The sequence below is a fragment of the Chanos chanos genome, chromosome 13 (genome assembly GCF_902362185.1).
Source record: "Chanos chanos chromosome 13, fChaCha1.1, whole genome shotgun sequence".
NCBI lineage: Eukaryota > Metazoa > Chordata > Actinopteri > Gonorynchiformes > Chanidae > Chanos > Chanos chanos.
The window spans coordinates 7436066-7453460 of NC_044507.1; the positions used below are offsets into that span (position 1 = coordinate 7436066).

At 39.9% G+C, this 17395-nt stretch overlaps 1 protein-coding gene across 1 annotated transcript; it reads right to left on the minus strand.

The window, feature by feature from the left end:
* Positions 1 to 785: 785 nt before the first annotated feature.
* LOC115826702 (chitin synthase chs-2-like) lies at positions 786 to 16063 on the minus strand. Its single transcript, XM_030790587.1, has 19 exons — positions 16045 to 16063; positions 15444 to 15783; positions 8593 to 8725; positions 8175 to 8363; positions 6625 to 7670; positions 6439 to 6528; positions 6159 to 6317; positions 5738 to 5912; positions 5421 to 5522; positions 5165 to 5306; positions 4821 to 5021; positions 4415 to 4699; positions 3984 to 4163; positions 3531 to 3812; positions 2565 to 2602; positions 2002 to 2112; positions 1307 to 1524; positions 998 to 1103; positions 786 to 896 (listed from the first exon to the last, which is right to left on the minus strand). Exons 1-19 carry the CDS (start codon positions 16061 to 16063, stop codon positions 786 to 788), a joined length of 3927 nt encoding a protein of 1308 aa, XP_030646447.1.
* Between the last annotated feature and the right edge of the window lie 1332 nt (positions 16064 to 17395).

The following is a 17395-nucleotide window of genomic DNA, read 5'->3' on the forward strand; positions in this document are numbered from 1 at the left end:
CACACCCTTAGGGATAGGGTGAGGAGCTCAGACACCTGGGAGGGGCTCGGAGTAGAGCTGCTGCTCCTCCACATTGAAAGACCCAGGACAGACCTGGGAGAATTATATATCTCGGCTGGCCTGGGAATGCCTTGGGATCCCCCAGGAGGAGCTGGTGGATGTACCCGGGGAAAAGGATGTGGGGGAGAAGGATGTCAGCCTGCTTCCACCGCGACCCGGTCCCAGATAAGATGGATGGATGGATGGATGGATGTTTAAATAACGGACCCAATTCATTTTCAGTCACTGGATAGGCTTTAGTTCAAAACGGTAAGTTTTTTCAAAACAATGAAATCAGAACAAAATGAATTTATTATTTAAATAGTCAAACAACAATAAAAAAATAAAATAGCTTGACTAAAATAATGAACATAAAATTGAATACATTACATAAATACAAATTTAGTATAAATGTAGAAACAAAACAAGCACAATGATATTTTAAATACATAACTTGAATAAATATATTTGAGTATATACATTTACATGAATGAACATTACTAAAGAAGAAATAAATAGCTTTACTGAAATTATGCAAAGCTTGAGTAACTATTTTATCATCATTAGATTTGTACATGGCCTTTTGCATTCAGCATAAAGCTTCGGCGAGTGCTGTAAACTGAAGAAACGAGTAAGGAAACATACCGGAAGTGCAAAAGAATATGGGAAAAAAAACCCGGCTCAGTTTCTTGTACCGTTCGAAAGAATTGGTTCACTAAAAAGAAGAGAACTGCTTTTTATCACCACTACAGACTGGTATAGTGGAGCGAGTCTTCACATAAAGGGTTCTGAAAGTATATGGTTGTCTCCTGTCCTATTGCTCCATTTTTATAGATAGCTTCCAGGGCTGTTGAGACCTACGGTAAAAAGGTAACAATATAAAACATCTGGATTGAACATTTAAAAATGCTTTTGCAATGAAAAAAAAAGATATGTATAGTATCAGATAAAAGCTCACCTGTGTATCACTTTCAGCACTCTGTCTAGATGATTTTTTCTCATGTTTTTTGGCAGCCTTGGTTTCCGTGGCAATGTATGACACCAAATGGATTAGGGTATAAATTCTATAAAAAGAAAATAATGGAAATAAAAGAGGGGTTATGAGACACAAATACAGAGATTTACATCACTGATACTGCAGTATAGTGCCTCGCAATGACATCACTCACGAGGAATTTGTACATCATTAGCAAAAAGACATTTATCTATGACTTGTGCATTACACAGATTAAGAACTTGGTGAGAAAAGATAACCCTATGTGCTTACCTGTGGTACAACATTGCAAGAAACTGCACTACTATTATTACAGCAAATCCAAGCAGAAGCATCAATTCTATTGGTTCAATGGAAATGGTCTCTCCTCTCACCACTGTCCCATTAGCATGTAACTTTGGGACTGGTATGGAGATTGTATTCACGATGGCTTGGAGAAAAGAAGTTGCCACCAACCACAACGCATTACAGATGAAATAAGTGAATGTTGCCTACAAACGGAAATAAAAACAGAATAAGTGAATAACAGGGATGTTCTGAGACAATAGCTCTGGCCATAGCATATGTTCAAGTGTTGAAATGCTGCAAATCTGAGGGTTTTTTTTTTTTAATGACCCTGCTTAAGTTTTTGTGAGTTGCTTTGCAAGTTTGAAACATTGCATGCAGTTCACTGCTCAGTGAAGGAAAGAGAAAAAAAAAACTCGTTTGGGATTTTAGCACATTAAATTACAGTTGCCAAAATGAGTTAAAGGGTTAGGCTGGAATGGCTCACCAAAGACTCAAAACCAGAGCCAAGGAAAATTCAAAGGAAAGACCTTGACTACTTCTGAAAACACACTTTAAGTCCCTGCAGAATCGATTGGCTGTGTGACTTGAATCTACTTAGTGCTCTTCTTTAGTGAAAGTTCTCAGTTACGTATGACATGTTGACTTTCTCAAACTTTTTATACTCCTACAACTGTTCATACCTTGTCTCTGAGGGCTTTTAGATCTCTTGCAAATTTTTTCTGCTGTTCTTTACCCTCCACCAGAGGTTCCAAGTACTTCTTCTGTAGCTCTCGCCAAAACTTTGTCTCATCCTGGGAAAGAGTAAAGTGGACTTACATTCTGTTTTCTTAAATTACCTCATATCAGGGTATAATAAAAATACAACTGCTGTCAAGATTTAAATAAATTATTCAAATAATGTAAAAAATATATTTATATATATGTATATTTAAATCCTTGTTTTAAGTAATTTTTTACCTCAGAGAGCGAGTCCTCATCCAATGAGAAGTCACAAGATTTCATTTGTAGTTGGGCAACCCAGCCTTTTGAAATAGAAACATTAGAATAATAATCATATACAATGACTACCTCCAAATAATTAAACACAAAAATTAACAAAAAAAGAAATTAACAAAAAAGCTCACGTGTTGAGCCTCAGTTTATATTATCTGTACTGTTACTGTACTGTACTGACTGTGATTTGTCATTATGGACTGTGGGCATTAGTCAGTGAATAAAATTAGAATTTCAGCACTTGACTCACTTTGGGGTGGCCTCTCAGCTGACAGGAATTCCTTGAGCCTGCAGTGCAAAAATAAACACAGGGTGTTGAAACACGTGAGTTTTGAGTTTTGCCCGAATATGTACTAAGGCTGTCACATTTCACATCAACTGATGGATGTGGTGGTAATGTATTAAAGCAGTAATTTAAACAATGAATAAACACAGATGTTTGAAGTGAGCTATGCCACAAAATGGGTGTGTATTTGATCAAGAAAGAATGTTAAATTATACAGAGAGCTGAACGACTGACTCACACCCTCTTTGTGCAGACATCAAAAAGCAGTTTTTCTGCATGTCTTAGTCAATTTCAGGTTAAACTTGCATATTCATTATATTTACATATATGATATTTGAACTGGTAAGACTAAAAATCTACTATATGTTTTGTTTTGTTATACTTTGTTTTGCTTTGTTTTGTCTTATTTTTGTATCTCAGAAGTAGAAATTAAGTGGAGATTTTGAAATGTGAAATAAACAAAGCTTTTTTTTTTCTCAGTTCTTCAGGATTTTAGAGTCCTGGAGATCAAGACAGACTCAGACTTTGAAAGAGCTCTGCACTCATAAAACAAGCAGGTGATACACATTAGCAATGGTGGTTGGAGCTTTCATTTGCATGTCTAAGTGTGTATACTCGGCAGGGACAGCAGATAATCATGTTTCAGTAACAGAAAACAGAGGTGGTGTCAAGAATTTTGTTGTCCAAATCTGAGAAGTTTAAATAATTTGTGTGAATTATGAATATGAAACATTGAAGAATTGGAAACTATGGGGTTTACAGAGTGGGTCTAGGAGAGTTAAAAGAACATGGCAAAACATAAATTTACCTTTCTTCCTTTGATGAGTCACAATGAATTCTATAGTTTTTCTCCTCTGTCTGAGTCATGATTTCTACCTCATGTTTACTCTCAGTCATGAGTCTGGCCTGTGCCCCAGCATGGATAATTACAGCATCGAGCCTGCATTAACTGCTTTTTAATGGCATCAGCTGTTTGAGCCTTGGCCTGGCCACTGATCTCACGGATTCCCCATGTAACGTTGTTCATGTTGACCAAAGAATAGATGTTGAGAAGCATGTGCCCACTGGGAATGCAGAGGAAGTACAAAAAGCCGTAGATAATGACAGAGAACTCCTGTGGGTGTAAGGCTGCCGTCACAACGTAAATCGAAATCAGACCGATGTAAAAGAGGCCAGACGGAGTCATAAATGACTTCTCCTCCACAATATTTGCTGAGAAGAGAAGGGAAGAGAAGGACATATATATATATATATATATATAATACCTCTATTTAGATATGTGTTCCTTGTGTATGTTGTGTGAATGGATTGACTTGAACAAAATGATAATTTTCAAACACAAAAGAAGATGAAAGCACAAATTATTTCCAGAATGTCATTTACCTATGATGGACAGCATGGTGGCCAGCATGAGAAACGCATATAATACGCTCATTGCACCAGCTACTTTTATCTGGTTGTCTGCTTTCAGCTTGAAGCACAGGCCCAAGTAGACAAGAGGGGGTAATGTGGCCAGGAGAAGGGCAATATTGGGCTGGATATTGAAAATGAACTGGAAGCTCCCTGTAAAAAGATCAAAACATTAAAAACATAATGTGCATTCATGATATAAATACTATGAAAATCTGGCACTGAAATGATCATTTCAGCAAAGAAAAATAATTTAATAACTAGCCTGAAAGTGAACCCTAGGAACCATGTCCCATTCCTTCTAAGTGTTAAGTGTATAAGATTCTGCTTGAAAAAGTACACTGAAACAGCGCAAAAATTCCTTCAATGCTTCAAAAATTAGGAACAGCATTGTCTATCTGTACCTGCTATCATGAGGCAGATGGTGGCAGGGCCCAGGATTGAAGTCCCTGTGACAAGAATCAGATAGAGAATGTAAAGTCTGGAGATGGAGCTGTTCCGTTCAGAGGTCAACTTCCCTGAACCCAACAGGTCAATGGTATTGGCCAAGCCGGAGGGACTCCAGCGCCTCCTCTGGTTGTAAAAATCCTTGAACTCCTCCGGGGCATTGGTGTAGGCATCAGCAGCTGCGTTATACTCCACCCTCCAGCCCTGTTGTAGTAGCAGTGTACATAGCCAACGGTCCTCACCTGTTAGAGAGATCCAATGAACATCTCAGTTCTTTTATTGAACTGCTTTTGATCTTCAGGTAAATCAAACCAAGAAACTCTCTCTCTCTCTCTCTCCCTTGGTCTCTCTCTCAAGGCATACCCTGATCATATTGTACGTAGTGGCTGGCTTTGGTGGCCTTGGTGGTGTATCTCTTCATGACATTGTCATCCATGAGAGCAGCCCCTCTGAAAAGACTGAAACAGCCAGGGCTACACAACACACAGCCAAACACATGTTCTGCTGTCTTCTGCATCCAGTGGCCAACAGCGTACTCAAACTTCTGATACCACACCATGGGTCCTGTAAACACCAAGGACATGGTGTCACACCTTGTAATTATACATTTTTTTGAGTTTTTATTTTTTGTGTGTGTTTGCAGATGAAACTTCTAACTTCATTAGAAACTCATAGGTGTCTTTGCATGCCCAGATGGCTCAGCCTACCTGCGCCTGTGGGGTGAATTCGTCCACAAGCTGCCCCAACATCTGGATAGAGTTTAAGGCGATCGATCAGGAGCATTAGAGCAGAGGGTTGGAACTCTGTATCCCCATCCAGGGTCAGGATGTAGGTGTTCTCTTTCTCTTTCTGGGCAAAAGTTTGAAACATAGTCAGGCTATTGATAGTCTCATGTAACAGGAGCTATTGTAGGATAAAACAGAGTCATCAATCTGGTGTATGGTAACATCTCCACTCCTTTACCTTCAGAGCCTCGTTAAGTGCATTCTTGTCTCCACCCTCTTCAAACATCTTAAAGAACTTTCTGTTCAGTCTCCAGCCAAGCAGGTAATAGAGGTACATAATCTGCCAAAAGTAATTATGTCATATGTAGACAAATATACTGAATACATTTAGAGACCATCAGTAGTTATGGTACTGGTGAAAATAGACCTGTTATTTACAAATCACTGCTCAGTTTACATTACGACATTAAGAGCCAAAGAGCCATGCTGATCAGAATGGTACACTCATCTCTCTGAAGTGTCTTTGGAGATGTTCAACCAATTCATTACTCTTACCTGAGACCATCTCTTCTTGTGACGGATCAGCTGTTTGTCTTTGAAGTGAACCATCAGCACGTTGCCTTTAGGGAGAGTGTATTCCAGCCTGCCTCCATAGGGGGTCCGAATGATCTTCTGATGAGGAACAGGTGGACGTTTCTTGAAGATACATGAATCCTCTTCACCGAAGATACTAACATTCAGAAACGCATAATTATTGAAAGATCATACAATTAAGATGACTGAACTAAAGTTAGCAGAGCATTTAGAAGAGAAACCAGGCAAGGTCAGATGGTTTAGCCAAAATTACAAACATATAATATGTGCATCATATTATTGCACTGCTTCAGAAATACAACTGTGACTTGAATAATGCGAGTTTCATAATGAATTTCAAATGAATTTCATAATTCACAATGTGGGATTCCATAATGCTTACATGTAGACTTCTCTGACGACTTCCACCAGTGTCTCAACATATTCATTAACATGCCTCTCTTTACTGTCCTCTACATCTTTGAAGGCATCATCAAAGTAGATATGGAATTCAAAGACGGCATCGCTGGCTGCTGTTGTCTTTGGCCTGTATTTGTCCAACCTGGTGAAAAAAAGAAACAAAACAGTAATGTACTTCAACAGAAATGAGTACAGACACACATAAAGGAAGAGGGAGCTATATCAGGGAAGTAGACAGACAGACAAATGTAAAGTTCATTTACCTAAACATTGAAATGACCATTCTCATCATTTCGTCATAAGCCTCATGCCACATTGTTGCACACAGATACACTGTTACTGGCTCTTTGGGCCTGGTGAAGGGGAGAAAGGGAGATTTGAATGACTTGTTCAAAGCACATGTTTCCATCCTACTTGGATATCAGCCTAACAATTACCAAAGTACTGACCGTCTTTCTTTAATCCTCTTTCTGATTTTGAAACGAGTGTTGAGCAGCATGGACTGTTCCAGAAACGCACTCTCATACATTCGGCGAACAAACAGATCTTGGGTTCTCTCAATGCGCTCGATCCTCAGATACCAGATGTACAATGTACTAAATATGAGTCCCAACCACCAGCAGAGGGCCAAGCCGCCCAGAAAAGCCAATCCGGTCACATCCTTTTCTGCACTGATCTCGTGGTTGCAGAGCGTGCGAGTGACGTCCTTCATCAAACCCTCAAACCAACTAATGTTGAAACCTTCATATCCAGGTAGCTGGAGACTCTGACAATAGCTTACATTTGCTGGAAGTTCTGTTGCACCATGAGAATAGATGCTTACTGGAACCAGAAAAAAGGCTAAAACAGTCACAGAAGCCAAATACATTGGGACGACAAAGCTACGACGCAAGGCATGTATCTTGCAGGCCACCACCGCAAACCAGTGGCACATGGCGGAGGAAATAACCTGGATGACAACCAAGCCAAGGATGATGTCACCCACGTCTGAGGGGAGAGATGATATAGTATACCAGTCATAGCCGTACAGCGGCACGTAGGCTCCAACCACAATTCCTGTGATGAGGATTCTGACCATACTTGACAGGATGCAGACCATATTACGAGATCCCGCAATGTCCTTAGAGATGTCGTTCAGGAAGCCAACATTGAAAAGGGTGCTATAGTTCTCCCACCAGTTTAAAGAGATAAAGAAGGTGCCCAGTATGGCTACGCCCACTGCAATAAGGGATTCCAAGGAACTGTTTTGTTCTCCCACAAGGAAACTGAGTATGAACAAAACGTAACCGAGAATAATGAGGACAATGGCGATGATAGGGAGCATTATGAATCTCTTTCTCTCCTTGGCGAGGCAGTCAGCTGCCACTTGAAGCACAGCAGAAAGGAAACTCACACTGTTTAGGAGCATTATGTTGGTGACAATATCAAAATGTGGCATGGCAACAACTGTGAGAAGAACAGTTCCAATGGCAACCAGGAACTCTATGCACACCACCTGAAATAGAGTCAAAACATGAGTTTAACAAAAAGAAATTACAGTACTAGTGTTCTAGTTGTTCTCAAACAGACGTCAGACATTTGTTTAGTAACAATACCTGATAAACAGCAGCAATAATAATAGAAAATTAGGGTTTATACTGTCCAGATCTCATTAACTAATCAACTCATTAACTAATAATATGATTTACTTTACCAATGATATGAGCTACATGAACATGAATTACATGGTTAAGACAATATCAGAAAAATATCAAAAAATAAGATAAAAATACCATCCCAACTTTGCAAAATACCCTTGTGGAATGATTATCAGATAAACCAATGATACCAATGATATGGACTACATAGATATGAATTCCATGGTTAAGACATAATCAGTTTTAGTTCTTGTGGAAAAATATCCGAAAATAATAAAAATACCATCCCAAATTTGTAAAATACTCTAGTGGAATGATTATCAGAAAAAGAGGCCATAATATGGCAGTATAATTAAACTCACCCACAGCACAGTCTTTTTACTTGGTATTCCTGAACTCTTGAAGATGAACTTCCAGAGGCTCTTTATCAGGAGTAAAACACTCGGTCCAACCAAAGTACAACCAATGCTGAGGAGAGCACTGGGTTTTTGACTCGTTGGTACGGTAATGGTGGCATTGTTTCCCAGTGTCACCAAAAGCAGAAATGATGACTGAATCAACATAAAGAATCACATTAACAAGTAAGTTCAGTTCAGTCCAAGTCATTAACACTGCATATTTAATTTTGTTTTCGGTTCAGTTTCAATTCTGGTCAGTTCACTTTACATTCAGCTTTCATTTGAAATACGATGCACTTGAAACAACATTAACATTCCCTCTCAGCTCTAGTTATAAAAATCTAGGTGTTATTGGATTAATAATACATTACAGGCAGCTTACCTTACTGCAAACTGCAAGAACAAACACAAGCAAGCCAACAACAGCACAGCAAAATCGTTGAACAAACTGGAAACACTTTCTGGGTATTTGCTCATCCTGAATTACAGGAACCTCTCTACAGGCATCCCATGCCCTTCAGTTTTTCAAAAAGAAGAAAAGAAACAAAAATTCTCAGCATGGTGTCAGTAAAAACCTATTTCTGTACTGACGATATGGCATTACTACAACAGTTATTTAGCTATTCATCATTTAAAATTCAGCAAAATACTTGTGTTACACTTGTTTGAACATCATCAGTTAGCTAACAAGTTGGAAACACCCATGTTAAGATTTTATGTATTTAAAAGAAATAAATCTGCAATATTACTTGTAGTGAATAAAGTAACATGAACAACAATAATAATCTTAATGTTATTTACATCATTTATGGCTTTCATGTCCACATTCAACTCAACAGATTTGGCTACAAACAAAAATATTTCTACAGCAGTACAATGAAGATATTCCTAAAACTGTATTGCCCTTAATGTACTCTATATTAAAGCATGTGAGCTTTGTTCATTTAAAAAAGGTAACAAAAATTTAGACTTGCTTCAAATTCAGCCAGAATTAATGTATTTAAAAAACCAGGCTATTATTACTTCTGTTGATGTCTCTCTTACATTTTGACCTATACCACATTAAGAATAACTTCGTTTTATAATATGAGAGAGTCATTTCATGGTAATCGTTTTTATCCAACAGATAATTTCATGTCTTATTACCTGACTTCACCATGTTCCTCATCCCCCATCATAATGATACTGTGAGGCTTGTCTGCTGAGATCTCCTATTTTAAAGCAATCCAGGAAATGCAACCTTTCACCCCATAGAATAAACAATGGGCTTCAAGTGACCTTTGTGCAATGAATAATGATCTTTAGTTTACGAAGGAAAGGTTTCATAGTGCAAGAAATATCAGGAAGAAAGATGAAGGATCTCTGGGAAGCAAAGTCCTCTGCAGTACCATACCACATGAATACAAAGAAAATGATACTTTTCAGTATTAAAGCTACTCTCCACTACCCATACACACAATAAGAGTTATCTTTGAGTTGCTCACTAGTTCTCACATGGTCTGCTCAGTCAATGTGATATGTACCCCACTTGACCATTGATGTCTGCTAATTTCCCATGGTTATAAAAGACACCAAGTTTTTCAGTGTCACATTAATTGCTGTCAGGACTTTTCCAGTATCCATATAAATTAAAGTAGTATACAGTATATCCTACACTTTGTCAATCAAAATTATTTATGACCCTTGTGATTTATGACCCCCCCCCCCCCCCCCCAGCTTGATTGACAGGTCAGTTTGACTGACAGGTCAGTTGATGGACAGCTGCTTGTCATCTAAATATGCAACGTGTCCTTGTCGTACTGATTAATAGGCATGTGTCATGGTTTAGATTTATGACTTGTTACTTTTGGTGTGTATCAGAAACCATTGTGTTGATGCTGTGTGACAAAAAGGTGTGATCGTAGGCAGTAGGTGAGGGAATGGTCGATGAAAGGTTGGCGTGTTGTCTGGGCATGTCATGACATGTGGTGAACAGTCCTGATGGTTATAAATGTGTTTGACCAGGAATTGGGATTCTGTTCATTTTTGTTGTGTGTGCGCAACTAAGTCTAACTACTTAGCTGTTGTCAGCATCTACAGCAAGGGTGTCAAACTCAATGCCTGTGGGCCGCCTGCGGCCATCCCTGTTCTTTCATATGGGCCTCTTAAATATCATCCAAACACACATGATTTGGCCCCCAACACAAAGTTTAAAATTTAACTTCAAATCCCATTATGCAGTGCTACACAAGAAACGCCAGCACCGTAGGAGCGCGACATCTAGTGATCGTTACTCTTTCCAAAGTAATAGTAGTTGGATCCATGCTGCTGTATTACCTGCTAACATGGACAAAGAATGGCAAAGAAACGGAAAGTCGACAGAGAAGGGAGAGTATTTCATGAGAGGTGGCAGACAGAGTATTTGTTTATGGAGGATCAAGAGAGGCCTATGTGTCTTATTTGTGCAGAAAACTTGCCAGTGCCAAAAGAATTCAATGTAGGCCTACATCACCATTATGAGACCAGACACGAAGCCAAATATTGCAGGCAAATTAAAAAAAGCCCTTGAATCACAACAGAATATGTTCATTTTGGCCAAAAGACTGTAAAAGCTACTGTAAAAGCGAGTTTTATTGCATGCCACGAAATAGTGAAATCGTCCAGGTCTTTCTCACAGGGTGCTTCTTTAAAGCAGTCTGTGAGGTAGTCTGTCCAGAGAAGAAACCAGAATTTGTGAACATCAGTCAGTCCAGAAATACTGTGACAGAGAGAGCCATTGAGCTAGCTAGTAGCATAGAAATACAGCTATCTAAAATACCGAGCAGATTCGTTGCATTCTCCCTTGCTGCAGACGAGACTACAGACTTTAATGACACCGCCCAGCTGGCGATTTTTATCCAGGGAGTAAACTCAGACCTGTTGGTCACTGAGGAGCATCGCACCCGTGTATGGCACAACCACAGGGAAAGACCATTTTCATCAAGTGAAGAGGTACGTAAATAAAATGCATTTGCCATGGGACAGATTAGTGGGGCTTACAACAGGCCAGGTAGCTGCAATATGTGGTGAGAGAAGTGGGTTGTTGGGCTTGTGAAACAAAAGTTGCTTTAGGAGAATAGCCTTGAGTTGCTGACAACATACCACTGTGTTATTCATCAGGAGTCTCTTTGTGGCAAAGTGCTTAAAATGAATCATGTAATGAGCACTGTCACGAAAACAGTCAATTTCATCAGGGGTCAGGGGTTGAACCATTGTCAATTCCACGCATTCTTGCAAGAAGTTAATGCGGAGTATGAAGTATTCAAATGGAGCTGATTGAGCATCACTGTAAAAGCGCTCTGAAGGCTAAATTTGATTCTGTTGGAGTGCCTGAGTTTTCCTTTCCTCCCGGCCGCAATGCCACAGCTCCGCCCTCAGGTTGTTTATGTACTTTCAATGTTTGGGAGCACAAATCTGTTTGAACATCTTTGCACCCTGCATCCTTTGTTGTAAAATCCAAAGTAAACTACAGTCAGTGCAATATAATGGGGTATGTTTGTTTGTTGTTAATTTAACACTATTTAGCCTATTTGGTTGAGAGGTTTGTTTTGGTTTTTTTGGCTCATGGGTGAGACACAAAATTACAATTTGGCCCTTGATCAAACTGAGTTTTACACCCCTGATCTACAGTAACAAATAGTGTAAAGAGGGCATGTTTCACTACTATTTCTATTATTACTGCAGATGAAAAAATGATTATTGAGCCAGAAAAGAAGAAATCCGAGAGTTTGATCCAGATTCTTCAAAATGAGAAGGAAGCTGTGGAATACAAATGGCTGTTGTCTGATGGATGTGTTGGCAGATATGTTTTTGACAAAGTTGCACATTATGTGAAACTGTACATCATTGAATCTGGGGAGACAGTTACAGAGGACATGTTGTACATTCCACTCCCTGCTAAAGACTGGAGATTGTTTGGAAACAAAGTTTGGAGAGACCTTGATGTCCCTAGTGTAGACAGTGTCTGCAACGCTGCGTGGAATAGTGTGACACAACGGAAAAACCACTACATATTTGCTAATCACCTTGAAAAGGATCCTGATGATTACGTTTAGATGTGTTGTAGTGAATACACAATCATGAAGCCATGTGAAGATATAGATGTTGAAAGGATCATGCATGAGCAGAAAGTTATGTTTCTTTGGAAAGACATGTCTGCTCTACATGATGTTCAAGAAGATAGACAGGTTGTTCACATGGGGTGACACTTTGGATAGATACAAAGACATCAAAGTAAAACTTTTGTGTGGGTCTGGTGTCAATTACCAGAGCACTTTCAAAAGGGACAAAACTTTCAGCCTCTCTAATCTTTTGTGTGAGATTTGTGTGTTGATCACTATTTGCCTGTTAAATCCATGAAATAGTTTTGGTAATGTAACAACTCTGAAAGAAAGAGGAACAGACAAATTGTCAGACTTCCATTTCCACTTTCCTGTCCTCTGGCCAGAGGCTAGCTTGCCACCTCATTAGACATCTGTTCTTTGTTCATTATCTGGTTATCATGTACACCTGTGTCTGGCTCATTTACTTATCAGTCCTCAGTTAATAAATACTCCTGGTTCCCCTATCGTATCTGTGAAGTCTCTCACAAATGTGAGTGCACCGAGTTGTGCGTTCTTTGTTTCTGGTTAACCCACCTTGTTCTTGTTTGACTCTTGTTTGTGTTGTTAGCCACCCTATCATTGGTCAGCACCCCTGTCCTTGGTTCGCTTTTCTCATACTGTGTATAGTTCTAAACCTAGTTCACTGATTTTTGATTCTGTGGTTAGTCTATGGTAGCGCAGTTACTGTCCACTGAACTCTGCTTGATCATGACCTTGGCTTTAGATATCATTTTGAAATAAAGTTTGGCTGCTCTTATCCGGCCTCTCTGAATTCATGACAAAGATGCTTAACTATTGATTGTTGGCATGAGAACAATGGATGATCTTCCAACTACTCCTCCTGAGCGTCACGTATTACATTTATTGCCAGTGGCAGGAAAATCTGGTTTATGTTAGCGAAAAGAAGGACAAAAAAGAAACACAAGCAAACCAACACGCTACAATATAACGATAAACTATCTGGTCTTACAAACCAAAGTTCAATGCAGAAGTGATAAAACTGCTGGTCCCAGCTGGAGACGATCAGACCTACATATAAAATCAATGGAGCTTTGACTCAAAATTGAATCTTTATTTAGATTAGTTTAGTTTAATTTATTTCCAACATGTAAAAATAAGTGTGTGTGTGTGTGTGTGTGTGTGTGTGTGTGTGTGTGTGTGTGTGTGTGTGTGTGTGTGTGTGTGTGTGTGTGTGTAAGAAAACAAATAAAACAATCAATAAAATGAACAGTAAACCTATACCACAAAATCTCAATAAACAACAAAATAAATATTACATTTCTGAAAAAGAGTAGGAAGAAGTAAATTACTTATCTGGTCCAACCCCTTTTCTCTACTTAATCAATGAACATGATGCTTATCATGACTAGACCAACTGTCCACCTCAGTGTCCATTATACACAACTTAAATAATTAGCTCAGTGTGCTACCTCACATCTCCACACAGTAATTTAGGTACGGTAATACAGGTGAACAATACAGATTGTCCAACACTTTATGATTCTGGATATGCCTTACTTTTCCCAGAACTGCAACGCTCCTTGTCAACTTCGCTTGCATTCCCCTATAAATCTCATTCCCCTATAAATTGCCTACTGTGTGTGAGGCAACGTGACAAGAAGCACTGCACTTATGGGAAAAGTAAGGCACATCCTGAATCAAAGAATTGTATAATCTGTATTGTGGGGTGTGGGAGAATTCTCAGCCTGGGCCAGATGTGAGTCCAAACACCACACTGGTATCTGTCCTGAGGCAAAGCAATAGAAGTCCAATGTTGAGTCAGATGCAATATAAGTTTATTGTGCTGCTCAAAGAGCATACAACAAACTGAGTCAGGTCCCAGGGAGTGACTGACGCATTCTCACAAAGCACTGATTCTTATACATATTCTTATCAATTCCCCAAAAAAGGATATACATTGCCTCATCTCTTTGCGGTTGGGCGCCTCTACCGGCCCAGCCTCACAGATTCCCCATCAACTCTGCAATATAGCATTATTTCATATTTTCCCTTTACAACACGCATAAGTTGTCTCCAATATTTACTACCCCGTTCATTAGTAGTAAGACATACCATGCAACTTTGAATGTTTCACCGTCTGCATGCTTTGTTAATGACCACAGCACACCAGCAGAGGCCCCTTCCTCATCTCACATGCAGCCCTTAAAAAGGGCCTCACAGGCCCCTTCTTTTTGAACACAGAGAACTTGACATTTCCTGTAATACAAAAGATTGTATAGTTACAACTTTTAATATACATGATTACATTGATTCACCCCTACAATAATAAGTAGATAATTGTTAGTGTTTGATTGTTACAATGATTATCTTAAGGGAGCATATTATTTCTTTGACATTCCCCCCTTTGTGACTTATAGGTCACACACACCATACAGCAGTTCAACTAACAGTTATATTGCAGCAAAGCAATGCCATCCCTCTTTACTGTTTCTATTCCCGCAACACATTTTGTATCACTCATTTAAAACCGTGCAGCTGACCATACGCTAGCCTTGCAAAGCAGTTTCAGCAAATGGTTATAATACCTAGTGTAGGGGTATACAAAGGAACTGTCCCTTATTCTGTCGACCATAACCGGCCTGTTCAGGCAGCAAAATTGCTGCCACATTAGGACTTAGTCATCGTCTTGATGATCACTGATCACTTGGAGGGTTACAGATCAGCAGAAATAAACACGGTGTGGAAAACATCCCCTCCCTTTTTGACTGGGAGTGGGTAAAAGCCACTTCATGTTTCTCTCCCTATTCAGCAGTCATTCCAAGAACATCTCATACAGCATTTTTCAGAAAAAACGCATAACAAGTTACACCATATTAGTTCAGTGGTTAACTATACAATGTTCCAGTGTTATAAGGACCAGTGTTTTGACTATTAGATGTGGTATTTACTTAATACAATTGTCTGGACCTGCCTCATACACAAAATTAATCAAACATATTTAGTTAGGTATATATTGGAAGCTGCTTATCGTCTTCTTCAACCCAGGTGCTTTGCGCACTGTGGAGAGGTTACTAGCACATTCGAAGCACAGTGATATGGTTCTATTACTGGTAGTGTGTCGTCAAAGCTGTTGTTTGTGTGACAGGGGAACCTCATTCTGTCAGGGGCTTGACCAAATGAGGTCACTCCAGCCATGATGTGGCCTGTCTTCTGCTTCATAGCGCAGTAATCACCCTCCACCTCTATTGCATAGTAACCTCCTTCCGTCTGGGAACATTTGCGTGTGGAGTCGTCATCACTATGTCCATGAATCTCTGAAGTAGGCAGTGGACTGACTTTGCATATCTGGATGTCCAGTTTGTTTGCCCACTTCGTCCGGAGGAATTCCGCCCACAGTTCCTCATCAGTATATGGGTCCCCCGCCACACTCACAGTCTCGACTGCAAACTGTCCCGCCACCATGGTTATCATCTTAGTGAGCATGGATCGAACTAAGGGAATCACACAACATGTGACACACCAGAAGCAACAGTACAACCCCAATTATCAGTCCGATACGAGTCAATGCTGCCTTCCAGTTCCCAAGCCACAACCAGGTCCACCATGTGCCTTCCGGCTTTTCCCCCCACAGTATTTTTGACATTCTTCTCTGAGCTTCTTTAGACTGTTTATTGCTCATGTTAAGTTACCATTCTTCCCAGTATTTACTGGAATAATTGTACAGCACTCTTCCCCAATAAGTTCGCACACACCTTGCTCCTCTGCTAACATGGTGTTGAGTATTAGTCTGTTTTGCAATGTCATCAGTGAAGTGGCGAGCAGTTGCTCATTTATCCCATTTTAACACTTACACTGTATAATTATTGAATCTCTGCTGGTTGTAATAGATATAGTTAACCCATTCTGCATTACGCTTGGCCTGGAAATGAGTACTGGCGGTACTAAGGCCTCCTCATCTCTTGCCTCCACAAACATCCTTATGCAGTCTTCATAATATTGTTTTAGGTACGTTATACCATCGTAGGACACAGCTTTAAGATAGTTTTGCATATGCAGTATACCCACCTGGTGTGAAAGATACAACATGCAAGACAAATAACACCCTACCATATTCATAACTGTCCATGTACGTGACCCCTCAACTTGTGTTATGGGACTTCCCACACAATGATCTGGTGTGAAAAGCAATGGTTGTATCCAAGGAGTTTTATCCATATTATAACATGTTAAAAAGTCTGATTGGGGTGTTTTACACAGGCCAGTGTCACATTTGATCCCCGTGGTATTTTCCCTTGTGAAGCGGCCATTACATCTATTGCCAAACCACAGTCATTGATTGATTGGTGCGCAGGCTTGGGTGGCTTCATATCCTGGATTGACTGCACTTGCATTTGTCTGATCAAACCCTAATATTCCTGAGACTATTACCTGCCTGAACAATATCTGAAGTCTCGTATGCGGAGGAAAGATCAGCAGTACTGCCCTTACATTAACTGGTCCTGTGGGTCTTTCATTCTCTTTGCTCTTCTTGGCCCATTTCATTTTTCCTGTCTTCCTGTGGCACAGCCTCCTCTTCTTGATTTTGATTTGGCGGTGGGCCTGCTACCACTCCACTTAGCTCGTCTCTGACCTCTTGCTGTGTACGACCAGGCTCTTCAGCTCTGCAGCAGTGATTTTAGGTGAAACCAGACAGTCTTGCCTTCTACTTTTAAGAGCTGTGGGTGTCACTAGTACCACTTTATATGGTCCTTCACGTCTTGGTTCACTCCACCTTCTTTTAAACACTAACATACACCCTGAATTTCTGCAGGTCCCCTGGAATCTCAGCACTCCTCCCCTCAGTGGCACCTTTTACCTGTTGAAAAATAGTTCTGTGTATGACAGTTAAATGTCGCACTTAGTTAGCAAGTTCTCTTTCCAGCTGCTCAAGCGGAGGGACCTCTATATGGTCCTCTCAGATATGGCAAAGGCATCGGTCGACCCGTAAGCATTTCATGCCGTGTTAGATGCGTAATTCTGTTAGTTTGCATTCTCATGCTCATTTGTGCCAATGACAGTGCTTCCACCCAATTAATTTTCCCATCTGCACATATTTTAGCTAAT

Bases quoted from the DNA above. Each gene is read 5' to 3' on its own strand.
- LOC115826702 (XM_030790587.1), bottom strand. The intron at 5,913-6,158 runs GTAAGCATTATG...TCTGAATGTTAG, and splicing joins GTCGTCAGAGAAGTCTACAT to TATCTTCGGTGAAGAGGATT. The intron at 1,104-1,306 runs GTAAGCACATAG...TTCTTTTTATAG, and splicing joins CTTGCAATGTTGTACCACAG to AATTTATACCCTAATCCATT.